Source organism: Ranitomeya variabilis, chromosome 3 (assembly GCF_051348905.1).
Source record: "Ranitomeya variabilis isolate aRanVar5 chromosome 3, aRanVar5.hap1, whole genome shotgun sequence".
NCBI classification, from domain to species: domain Eukaryota; kingdom Metazoa; phylum Chordata; class Amphibia; order Anura; family Dendrobatidae; genus Ranitomeya; species Ranitomeya variabilis.
In genome coordinates this window covers 626,114,522-626,137,134 of record NC_135234.1, presented here as the reverse complement: position 1 = coordinate 626,137,134, position 22,613 = coordinate 626,114,522, and the positions used below count along the sequence as shown (strand labels likewise).

Here is a 22,613-nt window from a genome sequence, read left to right as displayed (position 1 = left end):
ACGCACAGCCCGTGACGCAGTATATAACACACAGCCCGTGACGCAGTATATAACACACAGCCCACGCAGTATATAACACACAGCCCACGCAGTATATAACGCACAGCCCGCGCAGTATATAACACACAGCCCACGCAGTATATAACACACAGCCCACGCAGTATATAACACACAGCTCACGCAGTATACAGCACAGCGCACATAGTAATAGCACAGCCCCGTGACGTAGTATATAAGGCAACACCTAAAATGGGTGACACTGGCTGTCTGAGATCAGATTTTGAAAGTAAAAGGGTCAGTGAGTCACGCAGCAGACAGGCTCAGCAGCAGGCTGCATCCCATATTCCCCCTCCCCCACAAAGTGCAGACGAGTCACTGACTCACTCACTGCTTCGCCGGCCGGTCCATCGCCCTGATTGTGGACAGACACAGCAGGAGAGGGTGCACTGTCCTCACTGCAGCTGCTGCTCGTCTTCTCCTGCTTGGCGCTGCCGCTGCTGGACCTGTCCTCATGTCCTGGACCTGGATGGTGGACGCTGGACGACGTGGGGCTCTCCCTGTCTTCTTGCTCTTAGGATGACCAGCCGACCGGAAGTAACAGGAGAGATGACCCAGCGTCGCCGGAAGTGTATTGTGTATCCATGGTGAGGGCCGGCAGAGGTGAGTATTGCTGCTATAGCAGCTGCACAGTGCCAAGCGCCGGCGAAACGGCTCAGACATAGCTCTGTGCCCCCTGCAGCTGAGGCGCCGCCGGGGGTGATGTCGGATTTGATTTGATATGAGTCACTGTAGACAGTCACACACAGCAGGGATGTAGTGAGTGTACTACCATAAATGGGCCCCCCGTCTCGCCAGGGCCCCGGCACTTGCCCGGGTGCGCCGGGTGCTGATGCCGGCCCTGCCTGTATGAGCGGTCACGTGGTGCCGCCCATTACAGTCATGAATATGCGGCTCCACCCCTATGGGAGGTGGAGCCGCATATTCATGACTAATGGGCGGCACCACGTGACCGCTCATACAGGAGAAGCTGCGGCTCGGAGAGGACGCTTCGAGGGAGCCGGGTGAGTATTTTCTTTCCAGCGGGGGAGCGCACAGGGGGTGAGAGGGGGGGGGGAAACAAAGATCTTTATTTCTACAGCAAAAAAACAAAATACAATGATTTTTCTTTTCATTTCTTCTCTCCAACGAACGCTGCTGGAGAGAAGAAATGAATGGGGGCTTCAGCACCCAAAGCAGGGGACAGCGCTTACTGTAGCGCTGTCTCCTGCACGGTCCGTGTGGTACCCAGTCGGCACACGGGCGGCACACGGCTGCCGCACGTGTGCCACACTGAGGTGCCACGTGAGCTCACGGACACGGATCACTCCTGTACCGATTTTTCCGGTACCGGAATTATCTGGACGTGTGGGACAGGCCTAAGGAAAGGTTCACACAAGCGTATTTCATCCACAGGACTGGGACGATTTTTTTCTCACTTGTCATCCGTGTGCAATCCGTATTTTACAATAGCTATTACTCATTTACAGGACCATGTGCAGTTTTTTATAGTCTAGTGCATTCACTAGACTAGAGTGAACGATGAAGATTCTCATCCAACATACGGAAGAAACTAGTGAATGCTGCTTTTTCTTTTCACGTGCAGATTCGGTCTGTGAAAAAAAATCACTCATCTGCACTTTCCCATTAAATAACATTTGTCAGAGTGCTGCCTGTTAGTGATGAGTGAGTATACTCGTTGCTTGGGTTTTCCCAAGTATGCTTGGGTGGTCTCCGAGTAATTGTGAGTGCTCGGAGATTTAGTTTTTATCCACGGAGATTTAGTTTTTGTCCATGCAGCTGCATGATTTACAGCTATTAGACAGCTTGGTTACATGTGGGGATTCCCTAGCAACCAGGCAACGCCCACATGTACTCAGGCTGTCTAGCAGCTGTAAATCATGTAGCTACGTTGTCGACAAAAACTAAATCTCCGAGCACTCACAAATACTCGGAGACCACCCAAGTATACTCGCTCATCACTACTGTCTGTTTTTTTTACAGACAGCACTCGGACCGAAAATACAGTCATGCCTACCTGTCCTAAAACAGATCGATTTTCTCCTACGTGTCATTTGTTTTGCATTCGTGTTGCATCTCTTTCTTTCTCAACAGTTTTTAAAGGGTGAATTACCGTAGGTAGAATCTGAAAATGTATTTAGCCATTGAATCTTAACAATGTGCCTGTTAAAAATCGGTGAAACACTGAACAATGGATGTACCGTATTTGTTTTTTTATTCCTGTTTAACCCCTTATAGAAGCCCTCCTGTAAAGTTTTTTTGTTTTTTAGTAAATCTGGGTATATGCACATGTAGCATGAGTGTATTTACCCCTTCACGACATATGACGTAAGCCTACGTTATATGACTGCTCCCTGACTTTAATGTAAGTTCGCAAGCTGAGCCCGCATCTTTCTCCGCACATGACGGCTGACTTAATAAGCCATCGTGTGCCTCTAACAGACCCAAGGGGAGGGGAGCTTATTATGTTAAATCTGACTATCAATCTCTGACAGCGACATTTAACATGGGTCGACAGGGGTATGTGTTTGACGCGCGTGACATGATCGCAGGCCACCGATGGGTTGTCATGACAGCCAAGGTTCTGCTGAAAACTCCAGTGCCTGTCATTACGATAATTCTGTGAAAGCCATCCCTTGGCTGGCGTTTATAGGAGGTCATGGCTTTCACTATACAATGCAGTACTAAAACACTGCTATGTAAAGCACAAACGATCAGATGATCGCAACTTCAAGTCCTCTGTGGGACTTAGGAATACAGCAAAAAGTGAGAAAAAAAGTTTTTAAAAATATGACAAAAATAAAAAAAGAACACACAAGTTCAAATCACCCCTTAAAAATAAAACATTTAAAAAATACACTTTTGATATTGTTCAATAGTCCAATCTATCAACATATAAAATAAATGAATCCGGTCGGTAAACAGTGTAACGAAAAAAATTAAACCCCAGAATAACGTTTTGTTTGGGGCCATCCCAACATTACAATAAAATGCAATAAAAGGTGGTAAAAACACAGTATCTACGCAAAAAAGGTATCAGTAAAACGGTCTCCTCCTCAGGGTGCAAAAAATAAACCATCACCCAGTACCAGAGCCTGAAAAATTAAATTGTTAAGGGTCTCAGAAAATGGCGACAAAAGCAAAATATTTTTCTTACAAATTTATTAATTTTTTTCACCACTTACAGTAAATTTAAAAAAAAACTATATATGTTTGGTACCTGAGTACTTCTACCAACCTGGAGAATTATATTGCCGGGTCAGTTTTTTGCCATATAGTGAACATAGTAAATAAAAAAGCAGTTGTGAAATTGCACACATTTTTTGCAATTTCAACTCACCTGGAATTTTTTTCCCGTTTTCCAGTACACTGTGTGGTAGAATGAATAGCGTCATTCGAAAGTACAACTCGTATCGCAAAAAGCAAGCCTTCTATGGCATATTGACAGAAAAATAAAAAGTTATGGTTCTTGGAAGACTGGGAGGAAAAAAAAATAGCTGTGGTGTGAAGGGGTTAATATACTCTGTTACAACTGCCTTCTGGGGTCCAGGCCATTCCGCTCCTCTTCTCAGTGATGTCACCACTCTGCAGGCTGTATATGCTTTGCTCTATGTGACCCCGAACTGGCTCTTAAAACGTAACTGTATAGAGCGTCAGAACGAGGCTCCATAGACTTACATTGTAAGGCCACGTTCACACGTTCAGTATTTGTTCAGTATTTTACCTCAGTATGCCAAAATCAGGAGTGGAACAATCAGAGGAAAAGTATAATAGAAACACGTCACCACTTATGTATTTATCACCCACTCCTGGTTTTGGCTTACAAATACTGAGGTAAAATACTGACAAAATACCGCAATATAATCCTAGCCAAAGAGTGAGCCGGATAGGCTGAAGAGCGGTGACTTCACTCAGAAGAGGCGCTTGAGTATATTACCGTAATACACTCACACAACACTATTTATTATGCATTGTTTATATAGCGCCATCATATTCCGTGGCGCTTTACAGACGCTACATACACAAAAAGAAACTTCAAGGCGGGCTTCAAGGATGCAGTACATTTTTGTTTTTGTGTTTTCATTTTTACATCCTCATTTTTAAAGAGCTATACATTTTAAGATATTTTCCAAAGTTGTATGACTGCTTGCTTTTTGCGTTCAAGTCTATTCTTGACGTGCAGGTCAGACATATTTCCAGATGCATACCTCTAACTGAAGGATGTGATGGCTGACTCTATATGGCAACACAATGGCATCCTTCACATTATTGAAAAAAAAGCATACCACTCATTGTGCTTTTTGGGGTGGCTACTACACTGTAGTCTGCTCCCGTTACATCAGTAAAAAATTGATGTAGCGGCTTTATATGGCTCAAAGACACTCAGTTGAATGAAGCCCTATGGATTACATTAGCGGGGAATGCTGGCAGACGTTTATGTTCTAGGATCTGTAGATTTCATAGGTCTGAAGCATGCGGCCCCCGAGGCTGTCATCTGCGGCCTGCAGGGCACAAAAGAGGATTGCACTGGCACCCCTTAACGATATCACGCTGCTGTACAGTGTGTTGGAGCTGAGGCTCTTTTCCCTGGATCACTGGTGGTAGGTGAATATGGAGAGAAGGAATTTGTTTTAACTCCTTCCTGACATCCGCCGTACATGTATGGCTCAGCAGGAAGTGAATTCCAGCAAACTGTTCTACGCCGCAGAGTTGACACCATCAGTGGATGTACACTGTGTATCATGACTGATACCCTACAGCAATGGCCACAATCGGCATTAGCACTGATCGTACCCATTTACCCCCTTAAAGCCACATCTACAATTTGAGTATTTGGTGAGTTTTTTACCTCAGTATCTGTAATCCAAAACCAGCAGAGGAACAATGAGAGGAAAAGGTATAATAGAAACACGTGACCACTTACAAATACTGAGGTAAAAAACTGACCAAATACTGAACATGGTGTGAACCTGGCCTTAGATACCGCAGGCAACAGTGACGGCTGTATCGAAATGGTTATTTGAGGGAGGAAGCTTCTTCTGTAAACCATCTGGCACCCCGCAATTGTAGGGTGTTGGGAATTGCCATGACCTTTGGGTTAGTGAGCTACAGTGGCCTGTAGGGCCTGCAGTAAGCAAGGTCTAAGGCCGGGATCACACATATGAGAAATATGGCCGAGTCTCACATGTTAATACCCGGCATTGCTGCCGTCACTCAGGAGCGGAGCTTGCGGCCGCATAGCAATACATGGAGCTGCACGCTCCGCTCCTGAGTGACGGTGGCAATGCCGGGTATTAACATGCTAGACTCGGCCTTATTTCTCGCATGTGTGATCCCAGCCTAGCAGGCGAAGTGTCAGTGTAAAACTGACACATCTAATTTCCTGCAATACAGAAGAATTCCTGGATATTAGATAAGCGGTCAGGCAAGTAAATAGCGACTAAGTAAAAAAAAAGTTAAGCGTCAAAAATGAATGTAAATATACTCCGTTGCTAAAAGATGTTGTTATATGTAAAAAAACAAAAGTAAACAAAAAACGTATAAGTTTGGTGTCGCTGCATCCATGAATGTCAAAATTAAATACATTTAAAAATGTAGCTTCTTCAGTATAGTGACACAAAAACAATAGAATAAAACGTGATCAAAGTGTCGCAGAGAAAAAAAATGTATTCTTAAAAACATCACCTTGTCCTGCAAGGAATGCAGCCCGTCAACTTCTAATTTTTTTCAGCCAATCTACCCAGCTGAGTTTGAGACCCCTGGGTTAGACAGTACACTTGATGGAGAATGGCGACTGCAGATTTAGCATATTTTAGGTATAGTTGTGGATGAGGGGGTTTGGAAAACTATACTGCTGTTCTGTAATGTGCCAGGAACCATGTTTCCTTTTCTACTCTAAACTAAAGAGAATATATCTGAGGGTGCAATATTTTCCGTGAAAACACCCAGCGGTACTGTAAAAAACATGATCTTGATCTCAGCTTGACTATCCTGTAGGTAAATTCTTGATGGGGGTTCATCTGTAATAAAGCCGCCAATTATGCTCAGAATATGACAGTTTATGTTAGAAGATGTCTAGAATTGATGACACTTTGCATTCTATTTTCCTAAAAATAGGACTACAGCATCATGAATCTAAAAGAGTAAGACTAAGTCTGCCTTTTCAGACAGTGTGCACGGAGCAGTGGTTAGCTATCTGCTGTCATACAGATTGTATTAAATCTGTGTGTCTAGTCAACCCACCATAAAACCCAATATTGACACCACAAATTGCCATCAAGCAATCTCAGGATGACTCAGGCCAACTTTCCGATATGCTGACCATCTGTGAATGACACAAACAGCTCAAAGTTATTCTGCTTCTAGTTGGATTGCTGCACTGCTGCCTTTCCGACATATAAATGTATATTTATGGATATTTATACTTCTTAGTCCGTACTGCTGCAAACTCTTTTGTTCAATTTTCTTCAATGAAAATTAGTTTCTTTTTACTTGTAATATTGGCTTAAAATACTTTCTCAAGAGTTATTCACTATGCGACCTACACACCACATATGACCAATATACACTGCGGGATCTGAGCGCCACATGTGACCAACATAAACTCTGTGACCTGAGCGCCACATGTGACCAACATACCCTCTGTGACCTGAGCTCCACATGTGACCAACATACACTGCGGGACCTGGGCACCATATGTTAGTAACATACACTCTGACCTGAGTGCCACATATGACTAACATACACTCTGTGGCCTGAGCACCACATGTGACCAACATACACTGCGGGACCTGGGCGCCATATGTTAGTAACATACACTCTGACCTGAGCGCCACATATGACCAACATACACTGCGGGAACTAGGCGCCATATGTTAGTAACATACACTCTGACCTGAGCTCCACATGTGACCAACATACACTGCGGGACCTGAGTGCCACATGTGACCAACATACACTGTGGAACCTGAGCTCCATATGTTAGTAACATACACTCTAACCTGAGCGCCACATATGACCAACATACACTGTGGGACCTAGGCGCCATATGTTAGTAACATACACTCTGACCTGAGCGCCACATATGACCAACATACACTGCGGGAACTAGGCGCCATATGTTAGTAACATACACTCTGACCTGAGCTCCACATGTGACCAACATACACTGCGGGACCTGAGTGCCACATGTGACCAACATACACTGTGGAACCTGAGCTCCATATGTTAGTAACATACACTCTGACCTGAGCGCCACATATGACCAACATACACTGTGGGACCTAGGCGCCATATGTTAGTAACATACACTCTGTGACCTGAGCGCCACATGTGACCAACAAACACTTTGTGACCTGAGTGCCACATATGACCAACATACACTCTGTGACCTGAGCGCCACATGTAACCAACATACACTGCAGGACCTGGGCTCCATATGTTACTAACATACACTCTGACCTGAGCGCCACATGTGACCAACATACACTGCAGGATCTGGGAACCATATGTTAGTAACATACACTCTGACTTGAGCGCCACATGTGACCAACATACGCTGCGAGACCTGGGCGCCACATGCAACCAACAAACACTCTGTGACCTGAGGGCCACATGTGACCAACATACACTGCGGGACCTGGTCACCATATGTTACTAACATACACTCTGACCTGATCGCCACATGTGACCAACATACACTCTGTGACCTGAGTGGCACATGTGACCAATATACACTTGCGAGATCTGGGCTACAAGTTACTAACATACACTCTGACTTGAGCGCCACATGTGACCAACAAACACTTTGTGACCTGAGCGCCACATGTGACCAACATACACTCTGTGACCTGAGCGCCACATGTGACCAACATACACTGCGGGACCTGGTCACCATATGTTACTAACATACACTCTGACCTGATCGCCACATGTGACCAACATTCACTGCAGGACCTGGGCACCATATGTTAGTAACATACGTACATTCTGACCTGATCGCCACATGTGACCAACATACACTCTGTGACCTGAGTGGCACATGTGACCAACATACACTTGCAAGATCTGGGCTACAAGTTACTAACATACACTATGACTTGAGCACCACATGTGACCAACATACACTGTGACCTGAGCGCCACATGTGACCAATAAACACTTTGTGACCTGAGCGCCACATGTGACCAACATACACTGCGGGACCTGGTCACCATATGTTACTAACATACACTCTGACCTGATCGCCACATGTGACCAACATTCACTGCAGGACGTGGGCACCATATGTTAGTAACATACGTACATTCTGACCTGACCGCCACATGTGACCAACATACACTCTGTGACATGAGTGGCACATGTGACCAACATACACTTGCAAGATCTGGGCTACAAGTTACTAACATACACTCTGACTTGAGCGCCACATGTGACCAACATATACTCTGTGACCTGAATGCCACATACAACCAACATACACTGTGACCTGAGCGCCACATGTGACCAACAAACACTTTGTGACATGAGCGCCACATGTAACCACCATACACTGCAGGATCTGGGAACCATATGTTAGTAAAATACGCTCTGACCTGAGCTCCACATGTGACAAAAATACACTGCGGGACCCGGGCGCCATATGTTACATACACTCTGACCTGAGTGCCACATACAGTACAGACCAAAAGTTTGGACACACCTTCTCATTTAAAGATTTTTCTGTATTTTCATGACTATGAAAATTGTACATTTACACTGAAGTCATCAAAACTATGAATTAACACATGTGGAATTATATACTTAACAAAAAAGTGTGAAACAACTGAACTTATGTCTTATATTCTAGGTTCTTCAAAGTAGCCACCTTTTGCTTTGATGATTGCTTCGCACACTCTTGGGATTCTCTTGATGCGCTTCAAGAGGTAGTCACCGGGAATGGTCTTCCAACAATCTTGAAGGAGTTCCCAGAGATGTTTACCACTTGTTGGCCATTTTGCCTTCATTCTGTGGTCCAGCTCACCCCAAACCATCTCGATTGTGTTCAGGTCTGGTGACTGTGGAGACCAGGTCATCTGGCGTAGCACCCCATCACTCTCCTTCTTGGTCAAATAGCCCTTACACAGCCTGGAGGTGTGTTTGGGGTCATTGTCCTGTTGAAAAATAAATGATGGTCCAACTAAACGCAAACCGGATGGAATAGCATGCCGATGCAAGATGCTGACTCATCAGAACAAAGCACAGATTTCCACTGGTCTAATGTCGATTCCTTGTGTTCTTTAGCCCAAACAAGTCTCTTCTGCTTGTTGCCTGTCCTTAGCAGTGGTTTCCTAGCAGCTATTTTACCATGAAGGCCTGCTGAACAAAGTCTCCTCTTAACAGTTGTTGTAGAGATGTGTCTGCTGCTAGAACTCTGTGTGGCATTGACCTGGTCTCTAATCTGAGCTGCTGTTAACCTGCGATTTCTGAGGCTGGTGACGTGGATAAACTTATCCTCAGAAGCAGAGGTGACTCTTGGTCTTCCTTTCCTGGGGCGGTCCTCATGTGAGCCAGTTTCTTTGTAGCGCTTGATGGTTTTTGCCACTGCACTTGGGGACACTTTCAAAGTTTTCCCAATTTTTCGGACTGACTGACTGACCTTCATTTATTAAAGTAATGATGGCCACTCGTTTTTCTTTACTTAGCTGCTTTTTTCTTGCCATAATACAAATTCTAACAGTCTATTCAGTAGGACTATCAGCTGTGTATCCACCAGACTTCTGCACAACACAACTGATGGTCCCAACCCCATTTATAAGGCAAGAAATCCCACTTATTAAACCTGACAGGGCACACCTGTGGAGTGAAAAACCATTCCTGGAGACTACCTCTTGAAGCTCATCAAGAGAATGCCAAGAGTGTGCAAAGCAGTCATCAAAGCAAAAGGTGGCTACTTTGAAGAACCTAGAACATAACACATAATTTCAGTTGTTTCACACTTTTATATAGTATATACCGTAATTCCACATGTGTTAATTCATAGTTTTGATGCCTTCAGTGTGAATGTACAATTTTCATAGTCATGAAAATACAGAAAAATCTTTAAATGAGAAGGTGTGTCCAAACAGTGTCTGTACTGTCTGACCAACATACACTGCAGCACCTGCGTGCCAAATGTTACTAACATACACTCTGACCTGAACGCCACATGTGACCTTCATAGACGTTGTGATTTGGTCACCATATGTGGCTAACATACACTCTGACCTGAGCGCCACATGTGACAGAATGCACACTTTAATCTGGGTGCCACATATGACCAACATACACTGCAGGACCTGGGCGCTACATGTTGCCAACATACACTCTGTGACCTGAGGGCCACATGTGACCAACATGTACTCTACTGTCTGGGCGCCGTATGTGACCAACATACACAGTGGGACTTCAGGGCCACATGTGACCAACATTCACTCTATATACATTCTGTGACCTGGGAGATACTTGTGACCAACATACACTTGTGACCAACATACACTCTGGACCTGGGCACCACATGTGACTAATATGTACTCTTGCTGCTTCTGTGCCACATGTGTCCAACATTCTCCTTCAGCCAGATGTGACCAACATGCCCTGTGCAATCCGGGAGACACAAGTGACCCATTATGCCATTTCCTGTAGCTTGGTAAGATAAATAGTGATAATTTTCATATGACTAGGATTGACCCCATAGGTGGTGTGGACTCCCATATGTACTGCCCATCATTCTCATTCAATTAGCCAACCAAAATTTGATTACATCCACTTCACTTAAAACAATCTGAAGATCACAGAAGTAGTCACATTAAGAGGGTTTGTAAGGCGCTATTCGCTTTACTCATTTATATAGCACCATTAATTCCACAACGCTGTACAGACATCCTCACTGCCCCGATTGGGGCTCACAATATAGATTCCCTATCAATGTGTGTCGAGTGTGAGAGGAGATCAGAGTACCCGGAGAGAAGCCATTCAAACACAGGGAGTAAGTACATACATGCAGAGCATACAAACTACTTGCAGATGTTGTACTTGGTGGGATTTGACCTCAGGACCCTTGTGCTGCCCATAATGGCATTAAGTCACCCATGGTTTCTTTTCTAATATTGAGTCGTAACTGCATATTGCAACTTTGATATTTTCCCACGTTAAAGTCCTCCTGTGCGTCTTTTTTATCAAATAGAGGGAATGTTTCTTTCTCCTTAGTGTCGAGATCAGATCTTCTTTTTGATGTGAAAAAGACTAACAGGAGAGCAGATCGTCTGTACGCATTACTGTGATTTTGGTAAGTGTGAGTGTTCTGAATCCGCATGTTCTGTATATGACTTTCCTGTGTAATTTATGAAATTATGTCTGAGCCTGTAATATTTATACATCATGAAAGATGACTGCATATATATTAGCTGTGGTCTATATTTGCATATAGACTATGCACTCAGGACAGTTGCAGAAAAGACATCAAAAATAGAAGTAAGTTGAAGGAAGCACCTCTTACTGAAAATTCAGACTGACCAGTAGGTAGTATGTTATAGAGGAGAAGGAGCGGAGTTAATATAAAGTATTTAAAACAGTAGCAGCTGGAAGAACAGAGGCTGTAGATGAAAGATGTCAGTTGTAAGAACAAAGGTAGGTGCACGATGGCAGCTGGAAGATTGGCGGTTATAGAGACTGCAAGGCAATTGGAGGAATGGAGGCAGTAGAGACTGGAGACTCGGCCTAGGTAGATTGAAGAAGCAGAGTCGTGTCAACGGCACAGTAGTGTTTGTCTGGACACCTGCTTAGCAAAGTGGTAACAGCCTAACGTTGAAGTAGAGCTGGGTTTGTAAAATCACTTAGAAAATATAACAGAACTGGCGCATGGAAGCAGATACAGAAATGGTGTGGATGCCAACTACCTGAGTGCTCAGGCAGCGATCCGCTGCCTGAGCTGGCCTGTAAAGTCGGAGAGCATGATGTCAGAGTTATGCGCTGGGTTGCTACAACAACCCGGTGCACCGAAGAGCAGAGAGAACCAATGACAAGTGGAGGAGGCAGCGCCTGCCACTGGATTCAGGAGAGGTAACAATAAGATTAATATAACTTGTAGTTTATTGATATACATCCTTGCTAATTGTGAGTTTAGGGGTGTAGTGCATGGTTCTACACAAAGATTGACAGCCTTCACTGTATGAGTGCATTTAGATAGTCATCAGTCACTGAGTAGGACCGCCCACTGGACTCCTAAACCCACAATCAGCAAGGATTTACATCAATACATCACAAGTTATACAGAATTTATTGCCACAAAATGTATTCTGAATCTGCTCAGCTTTTACTGGTGTGTGCCAGGCAGCCCACTGCATTTTCATTGTGATGCTGTCCCTTACAGCTTATGCAGTTTGTAGCACAGTTGGGGCTAATTTTCACTAGTGGTATCTTTTTGAGTGACACGTTCAGTGCAGCTATAAGTAGCCTTGTTGTGCTCTCCACAAGAAAAACAACATTAAGCCATTTGGTAAATGTTTTTATGTGCTAGTCATGTATTGGGTGCATGCTTCTCATTGTGAGCATATATGGGATCACTGAAAAGTATTAATGTCCTTATACAGCATGTAGCATATATTTTCCATTCATTATAGAGATGATTTGATATTACATAGCTCTCTTTTTGAAAAATACAAAGAGGGACGCAGCGTGACCAGAGCTCCATCTTGTATATTATAAGAGGAGGCCATTTATCTCTGCCCCATAAGAGCTCTTTCTCATTAGCCGCCTTTCCTGCTTCCAATAAAAGGCAGGTAATTGCAGTAATAACCGTGGTGTGATCACACAGTATTGTCATTTCTATCAGCGCAAGGAAAGACACGTTCTCCTTGGCTCTTGTTTTGTGCTATAAACATTGTAATAACTGCAGTAAACACGGAAACAAATCTCCTTTTTGAGTGTGAGGCCATTGTATTTGATTGCAGGGATGGTCTCATGTTGGGTAATTATTGTGCGGTGTTTTGACAACCTGACTATGACAGTCGCATGAATTTCAGCTATAAATTTACAGAACAAAAATCTCTGCTCAGTATATGCGCAGTTTTAGTCGTCTCTAAGATGTAGTTGGTACGGATCTGTAGGTGGCTGTCACCTTTTGCCACCTCTATTAGACTAAATCATGTACAGTATTTGCTCATGTTTAGTATGTACGCCTGGAAAACACCCAAAGTACATGCTAACATTTTCATTAAGCTTCATCATCAGTTGTAGGCCAGGGTCTGTCCAGTATGAAGACATAAAACATATGGAATAGCGCCATAAACTAGACTATTCTATCCCATGGATGGAATAGAAAAAGGATATATAAATCACATATAGTACAGGCGCTTCTCACAAAATTAGAATATCATCAAAAAGTTAATATTTTTCAGTTCTTCAATGCAAAAAGTGAAACTCATATATTATATCGAGTCATTGCAGAGTGATCTATTTCAAGTGTCTGATTAGTGTTTATCATATTAGGTGGCAAAAACCTGATGATAGATTCCCTTTTAGCCGATTTGTTGCTAGGTTTATTTTAACTGGTATAAACCATCAAAAGTAACATAAATTTGTTGTTATTTAGTTTTTTTTCTTACTACGTTGTCAAACACCTCTTATGTAAAAGTACTTTGAGACTACTGCACTCAGCTGTCCCACAGTTTGCTTTTCCAAGTCCTATGTCAGAGATCTGACTTGGGACTTGGAAGATCTGACAACTGCAAATATGCTCGTTGTGTTTAATGAGACAAGGTTTAACTCTGCTGTACTGTGTTGGTTATAATTAGGCACAGCTCTGCAGCAGAGACAAAGATCACTTCTGTTGTACTGTGTTAGTTCTGATCTCACTGCAGCACAGTGTTTGACTTTGAGAGCAAAGCGTCAGTCATTATATGTCTCACACTGGTAACGCCCCCTTTTATTTAAAATAAGCTCTAAAAGCAGACCGACCCTGTAGATTCACTTCCAAATAAAAGTAACTAAAACATGACAAGTTGTACACAAGAGAAAATATCAATTGTTAATAATGATTGCACCTCATACATTGGTGAGAGATTCACATCACTGTGAATAATGCTACTGTTCTTTTGGTTATCGTGGTCATTATCACATAGTATTGGCACAAACCTTTCTTGACTTTTATCGTGTCTCATTCACTTTAGCAATGAAAATATTTCTCTGTGTCTCTAGGGAAGACTTGATGATGGACGAGTGATTGATAGCTCTCTATCTCGGGATCCACTTTTGGTGGTGCTTGGAAAGAAACAAGTGATACCAGGTAAACCAAGCTTAGATTACGGTTTCTCAAGGTTTACTCCAAGCCATGAGAACATATAGCACAGGTTATATTGTATATGTTTTGTGTCCCTATTCCTCCATGACAATTTTGAGTACTTTAGAAGAACATTTATGCACGTTGTGCCTGAAAAGTGTATGTCTTGTGCTTAAAAAAAAAGGAGCCATCACCTACCAAAAATATGCACCACAATTTTTTTGCCAGTTATATATGCCACTGTTCTCTCTCCAATCTGGTGTTATTTTTATGTTCTCCGTTCCTCTGATATGATCTCCTCTTCTCTGTAAGTAGATGTAATCTTTTTAGCCAATTGGACTTGGTACTCAGGAGACACATACAGAAGAATTTGCGAGGCATGCCCACTTACTAAAAAATTACCAGATTTACACACAGGGAGGAGAGGGCTACATCTCAGAATCGGAGAGGTGCAGGAACAAAAGTAAAACAAAGCCGAAATCAGGAGACCAGGGACATGTACATGGATAAACCATTACATATGGAAAGAATTATATCTACAAAGAACATTTATCAGCTGTTTGTAATTGTATGTACTATGCTAGACTGTTTCCACCCCTGGCTCTTACATTGGGAACCTGTGGGTGGCCCATACGACGGTAATGTACCTGTTCGACATATCTGTTTAGCATAGGCGTCAAATGCCTTTCCTGGTGTATACCATAAATTGTGTCCATAAATGTGATATAAAGAGAGCCTTACATATGAGCTTTAATACATTAAGATCTAAAAAGGTTTATGCTAAATATGGAATCCATAGGGGATAACTTTAATATTGTGGGGGGTGATTGCTGAGACCCCTACCAATCCTGAGAATGGGCTGTGAAAAGGCCAACTGTCCCTCAGTAAATGAATGGAGCAGAGGGCTCTTCTACGCCCTATTCTTGGAAATCTGCAGGGTTCGCAGTGATCAGAAAGTTATCCCCTATCCTTAGAATAGGGGATTACTTCCTCACTTGGCAAAAGAAAACTTAATCTTGATCCACAGCCAGGAAGAATAATTTCTAGTCTCGGATTTATATGCAGCATTGTGGTGGATACATTATTCTCATTTCAGGGCTTGCTTCCATTATTGTTTCAGGGAATTAGTCTACATCAGGCCATGTCTTTACTGCCGCGCATCACTTCTCACTTATGCTTCTTATAGCTTAACAGCTGTTCTATTGTAAGAGGATGGAAGCTGCTGGAGAGAGAACATACTTATTACTGGAGTGTCCAGAGCAAGAGAACATCAAACATTTTACATTTCATGCCTGATATTTCCTATCTCGGTGAGCAGCCGCTCTAAAAGCCCATTTATTAGAGTGTCAGGAATGTATTTTACAAGCGGCACTAAGGAAACTACATTTCTATTGGTTATAGAGTTTGCTGGACCGAGCTATTTCATCCTGCTTTTAGGAGACCGGAGCTCTCAGTTTTACACTCTTCATGCTATTCGTAAAGTACTGCACCAAATAGATACAACATTAAATTATTTCCGTTTAGACAGGTTTTAAATGAACATTGCGAATATATTCACCCCCTTGGGTTTTTTGTGTTTTGCTACCTCACAACCTGCAATTTCACTGTTTTTTTTTAAGGTTTGCATCAGTTCATGTGAAGAGCATGCCTTTAACTGTGAGCATTTGGTTTTATTTTTATTGTGAAGCATACAACAGATGGGACAAAATAACTTAGAACTTCAGTGTACATAACTATTCACAAACCCCTAAAGTCAGTACTTTGTAGAGCCTCCTTTTACAGCAATTAACGCTGCAAGTCACTTTAGATACGTCTCTATGAGCTTTGCACATTTTGCCGCTGGGATATTTGCCCATTCTTCAAGGCAAAACTGTTCCAGCTCCTTCAAGGTAGATGCTTTCCTCTGGTGAACAGCAATCTTCAAATCTGACCACAGATTCTCAATTGGATTAAGGTCTGTGGTTTGACTAGGCCATTCCAAAATATTTACACATTTACCCTTAAACCACTCTAGTGTTGCTTTAGCAGTATGCATTGAGTCATTGTCTTGTTGGAAGGTAAAACAGTCTCAAAACAGTGACAAACTGAAAAACTCAAGAATATCACTGTATTTCGCACCATCCATCTTCCCCTCAACTCGGACCATTTTCTCTGTCCCTGTTGCTCAGAAACTACCCTCACAGCATGATGTCACCACCATGTTTCACTGTGGGGATGGTGTTCTTGGAGTCATGAGCTGTGTTGGTTTGGCGTCAGACATAGCATTTGCCTTGGTGGCGAAAAAGTTCAGTTTTAGCCTCATCTGACCATAGCACTTTCCTCCATACATTTGATGAATCTCCCACGTCTTTTGGCAAACTCAAAATGACCCTTAATTTTTGTGTGTAAGTAAAGGCTTTTTTCTGGTCGCCCTTCTATAAAGGCCACCTCTATGGGGTGTACGACTTATTGTGGTCATATGGACAGATACTCCAGTCTCTGCTTTGGAACTCTGCAGCTCCTTCAGGGTTACCTTTGGTCTCTGTGCTGCCTATCACACTAATGACTTCCTTGCCCTGGTTGAGAGTTTTAGTGTGTGTCCCTCTCTTGGCAGGTTTTTTGTGGTACCATGTTGTTTACATTTGATGATAATGGACTTGATGGTGCTTCGGGAGATCATAAGAGATTTTTTTATAACTCATCCCTGACTTGAACTTCTCAACAACTTTGTCCCTGACTTGTTTGGAGATCTCCTTGGTCTTCATGTTGTTTGGTTAGTGTGCCTCTTGCTTAATGGTGTTGCAGCCTCTGGCCTTTTGAAAAAGGTGTGTATATACTGACAGACCATGTGACACAGGCAGAGTTCCTTTCTCTAATCATATGCCTTATGAAGGTAATGGTTTGAATCAGAAATGTCAAGGGGCTTCATTGCAAAAGGGGTGAATATATATGCACTAGCCAATTTTTAGTTATTTAATCCCATAAATTTGATTTATGCCTAAATTTTTCTAATGTCACTTCAACAACTTAGACTATTTAGTGCTGATGCGTTACACACAAATCAGATTACAAAAATATTTAAACACAGGTTATTATGTAACAGAATAGATAAAAAGCCAAGGGGGGTGAATACTTTCTCAAGCCACTGAAAAAAACACCTATACTCACCTCCCGTATCGGGGCCATTACATCAGTGTTGGCACTTGCGTTCCCGGGGCTCTCATGCGGTTGTTATGATAGTGCTAGCGTCACTGTCCCTGCCTTCATCAAATTGAACAGTAAGAGACGGTGAGAGAGCAGCCACAGCCCTGACTTCTTCTTCATGTTCGATTAGTCCGAAGGCAGGGACAGTGACGCCAGGGCTTATAGAGCTCATGTGCCATAACAACCGCACGAGAGCCTTGGAAACTCGAGTGCCGACACCATTGGAACATATCCAGCATGGGAGGTGAATATAAGTGTTTTTATTTTATTGGGGCCAAACATGGAGAATGAAAAGGGGTTGTCCTAGTAGTGGACAACCCTTTTAAGTAGGTAAAAGGGCTGGCGCTGATTCCAGGTGTGGCATTTGCATTTGGAAGCTGTTGCTGTGAACCCACAACATGCAGTCAAAGGAGCTCTCAATGGAAGTAAAACTGACCCATTAGGCTGAAAAGACCGAAAAAATCCATGGGAACTAAAAACCGCCTGGACTTCAATGGAAGACAACAGTTGTAGATGATCACAAAATCCTTTCCATGGTGAAGAAAAACCCTTTCACAACATCCACCCAAATGAAGAACACTCTCCTGGATGTAGGTGTTTCGGTATCTAAGGCTCCCATAAAGAGAAGACTTCATGAGAACAAATATAGAGGGTTTACCACAAGGTGCAAGCCATTAATCAGCCTTAAAAATAGAAAGGTGAGATTATACGTTGCAAAAAAATCTAAGGAAGCTAACCCAGTTCTAGAAAAACATTATTTGGACAGATGAAACTAAGATCAACCTTTACCAGAATGATGGGAAGAATTAAACATGGAGAAGTCTTGGAATGGCTCACGATCCAGATCACACCGCATCCTCTGCAAAACATGGTGGAGGCAGTGTGTTGACATGGGCATGCATGGCTTCCAATTGCACTGGGCCACCACCAGTGTTTATTGATGATGAGACTGAAGACTGAAGCATGCGGATGAATTCTGAAGTATACAGGGCTATACTTCTCAGATTCAACCAAATACAGCAAGGTGGATTGGATGGCGCTTCACAATACAGATGGACAATAACCCAAAACATTCTGCGAACGTAACTCAGAAGATTTTTAAAGGCAAAGAAGTGGAATATTCTGCAATGACCTAGTCAATCACCAGATCTCAACCCCGCCGAGCATGAATTTCACATGCCTAAGACAAATCTTAATGCAGAAAGACTCACAAACAAGCAACTGAAATCATCTGCAGTAAAGCATCACAAAGGAGGAAACCCAGTGTTTGGTGATGTCCATGGCTTCTAGACTTCTAAACAGTCATTGTCTGCAAAGGATTATCTACAAAGTAGCAAAAATGAGCATTTTATTTACGGTAATGTTTATTTGTCCAATTACTTTTGAGCTGCTGAAATGAAAAGTCTTTGTAGAAAAATGGTTGCAATTCCTAAACATTTCACAGGAGATTTTTGTTCATCTTTAACCTCTTAACGACCACCGATGTGCCTTTTAATGACAGCCGTAAAGAAGCCTTATCCCCCAGTACCACTTTTTGATGGGGCACAGAAATAAATAAATAGCAACTCCTCCTCGCAGGCTCATATTCCACGGATGACACCTTTTTATGACAGCTGACACACTGCAGTATCCACCCCGACTGGTTTTGGAACCGATCGGAGCCAATTAACCTATTAAATATTGCTGTCAATTGCGACCTCAGCATCTAAGTGGTTGAAAGGGGATTAAAAGACACCCTTTGACAGGATCAATCCCGGGTCATAATTGTTGGTGCCGATCATTGCCATGGTACCTAGAGGTCATCTGGTAACCCAATGGTATTGTGACTGGTTAGACCCAACTATATGCAGGGTCTAACAGGGTGTGTCAGTGAGACACTGACAGGTCTCAGACCCTGCACTACATGAGTACTGCAATGCATGAATGAGGCCAGTGATCAAAGTAAAAAAATATACATGTCCCACAGTGGAACTAAGGGAAGAAGTAAAAAAAAAGTGGAATAAAATGTGTAAAGAAGTAAAAAAACACAAAAAAGCTGAAACAGATCACAAAAAGCTGTTTTGACAAAAAATATGGCTCTTACAAGAAGAAAAAGAAAAACGAAAGTGCAAAAATGAAATTTGACCGCAGCAAAAAGGGATTACATTTTTTTTACTATTTTGCTCCTGTAGATTCTCTGCAGCTCCTGTACATATCTGGTTGTGCTGCTGCTTCTGATATACAGCTGACAACAACTGCTCCTTGCTGTATTATCATAGGACTGGTATAATTCGCACTGTTCTTCTCCATTCTTTCACACAGCAGAGCAATCTGTTAAAAAGGACTAGAAGACCAAAAGTCCGAAGGGCAAGATATCACACAGGCTGTGAGAAAGGAGAACCCCCTGCTGAATGTGTGGGGAATGGAAGAGATCACAGCAGCAGTATAGAGGGCAGAGAAGTAAGACCTGAAGATTGCACTACTAAAGCTTTAGCTCCCTGTAGTTACTAAAAACCTTATGTCAGATACAGGCACAGTGTTTATGTTGCATTTTTCTTTTTCTCTCCAACTGGGCTGGCACTGAAAATACTGTGTTTCCAAACATAAACTGAATACAATTGTTAAACTTAATACATTACTCCATTTCAACAACTTCTTGGCTTTCACTGAAGTTAACCTTAAAAAGTTCAATATTCATTCTAAAATGAGACTCCAGATGCTAAAGTAACCACTATCAAATCCTGAAAACAGAGCAGCTGTCTTGTGTCTCCCAACTGAAAATGTAATGTTTAGTCCGGAGGGTATAATGGAAATTAAGGTAATGAGATTGTGTATCCAGCTTGTATTAAATGTCATTCTCTTTTGTTTGACAGTTTAGAAGATGCAGACCACAGAAGGCTATGCATGTCTGCTACGAAATTAACTAATCATATGCTGCAGTTCATTAGTCACCAACATCTCATGTAAACCTCCTGGGTTAAAAGGGTTGTTTGGTCAAAACCAATAAGTCTGCAGTCATTCTGTGTGACTGTAGACTTACGAACCCCCCAGCGCACGCCCTGTGCACTGCGGGGATTCACCGGTTTCTGATCTGGGATCAGAGGGTATGTATTAGTTATACATCCTCCCGGGCGTGACCTCGACTCTCTACAACGGTATGGATTGAGGCTGTGCCCACTGGCCAGGAGTATATATAACTCATACATACCCTCCGGTCCATGGTCTGAAACTGGCAAATTCCCGCACCACACAGTGCCTGCGCCCCAGGAATTCATAAGTCTGAAGTCACACAGAGTGACTGCAGACTTATGGGCTTTGACCGGACAACCCGTTTAAGCGTCTATTCACACAAACCGATAGTGTATCTCACGGCGAAACATTTTCAGTTTACACCAAATTACCAGACTTCTGCAATGCAACTTTTTGACATATAGTTTTTACAGGTGAAACATTTTTTGGGTTTTCGACCACTACCATCGGCCCTTGTGAATGCACCCAAATAATTACAGGGGTAAACTCTTGTCATAGATTTATGGCATATCAATGTATATGTCATGGGTGTATAGTAGATGCAGATCTCACCAATGACAACAGCATCTATCATGAGAACGGGACCCTGTTAGGCTTCTTTCACACTTCCGTCGTTGGCTGTGCGTCATAGTGCAGTGAAATGACGCGTCGACGGATGTTATGAAAACAGAGGAAAACGTGTAAGCATCCAGTATTATGACGGATGCGTCGACTGAGTTCTTGGCCGAATTTTATAATATAAGATTCTTTTTGGAGGAGAGAGAGAGATTGTTTTTTTTCCACGGACTTCAAAACCTTCCCGGCATGCTCAGAGTGGAAAAATGGGATACGTCGCTGGATTCCTGTGTGTGACGGTCAGCGACGGATCCTGCGTCCATAGGCTTCCATTATAGCCGATGACGGACAGCGCAGGACCCGTCGCTGAGCAATTTTCCGACGTGCACAAAAATTGTTCCTTTGAACTTTTTCTCTGCACGACGGACCGCTATTTTCCGACGGATCCAGTGCACGACGGATGAAACGGATGGCCATCCGTCACAATCCGTCGCTAATACTATAAGTCTATGGGAAAAAACAGGAGCCTGCAGAAAAATTTGCAGGATCCTGTTATTTCAAAACTCGACGGATTTCGACATGAGACAAAAGACGGAAGTGTGAAAGAGGCCTTAGAGGCTGATGTCAGTGGAGAGGTGGATGGAATTTCACCTGTACAAATGAATGGGAATTTCTACAATCTTATGATAGTTTCATGAGTCAGGTCCCTGATCTTGAGATAGAAGCAAGTCCTATTGTTAGGATCCACGTGTGAATTTGGATAATGTCTTCATTTGCTATATACAGTATGTATTTTAATTGCTTGATTTGATGTATCTTTATTACTTTATATGTCCATATGCATCAATAGTTTTTACTTACATATTTCTGTAAAATAAACTGAGTTCACAAACCATATGGCAGTAGGTCATGTCGTGGTGTTTGGTTATATGCATTTACAGATGGGGGATAAATATATGATGGCTGGGGGACCCACACTGGTCCTGTATCCCCATTAGAATGGAGTGGTGGTCATGAAGACACACTACTGCTTCATTCGTTGTGTATGACAATTATAGAGATGGCCAAGTACAGCTCTCAGCAAGCTCCACCGATTCCATAGACTTTGAATGTTGCAGTAATGCACCAATGCTAAAAGCTAATGAATATGTGTTCAGTGTAGAGATTTATTCAGCCACTGAAAATATTTTTTCTATGTTTTCAGGTCTAGAAAAGAGTCTTCTGGGAATGTGTGTTGGGTGAGTATCTCGGAATCGGAGAAGTGTCCATCTTCAGCTGCCTATCTCTTCTGCTCTGTACTCTCATACTAGTAATGTTAGTCTCTCTGGGCTCATACAAAGCAAGATGATGCTGGATCACATAACTGGTGCATCCAATGCCACGATCCTTTGTACAGGTAGTCCTCGACTTACGACGTTGATCCGTTCTTACGCGGCGTCGTAAACCGAATTTCGATGTAAGTCGGACCATACGTTCATACAGTACTGTACCATAATAACAGTACAGTACTGCA

General features: G+C 42.7%; 1 protein-coding gene across 1 annotated transcript in view; it reads left to right on the top strand.

Annotated features, from left to right (window-relative positions):
• Window positions 1-22,613, top strand: part of FKBP11 (FKBP prolyl isomerase 11) — a 64,068-nt gene that overhangs the window by 16,471 nt on the left and 24,984 nt on the right. The window contains exons 3-4 of the mRNA XM_077297471.1: window positions 14,272-14,359; window positions 22,305-22,338. Coding sequence (XP_077153586.1) covers window positions 14,272-14,359; window positions 22,305-22,338 — 122 coding nt within the window. The remainder of the gene's footprint in view (window positions 1-14,271; window positions 14,360-22,304; window positions 22,339-22,613) is intronic.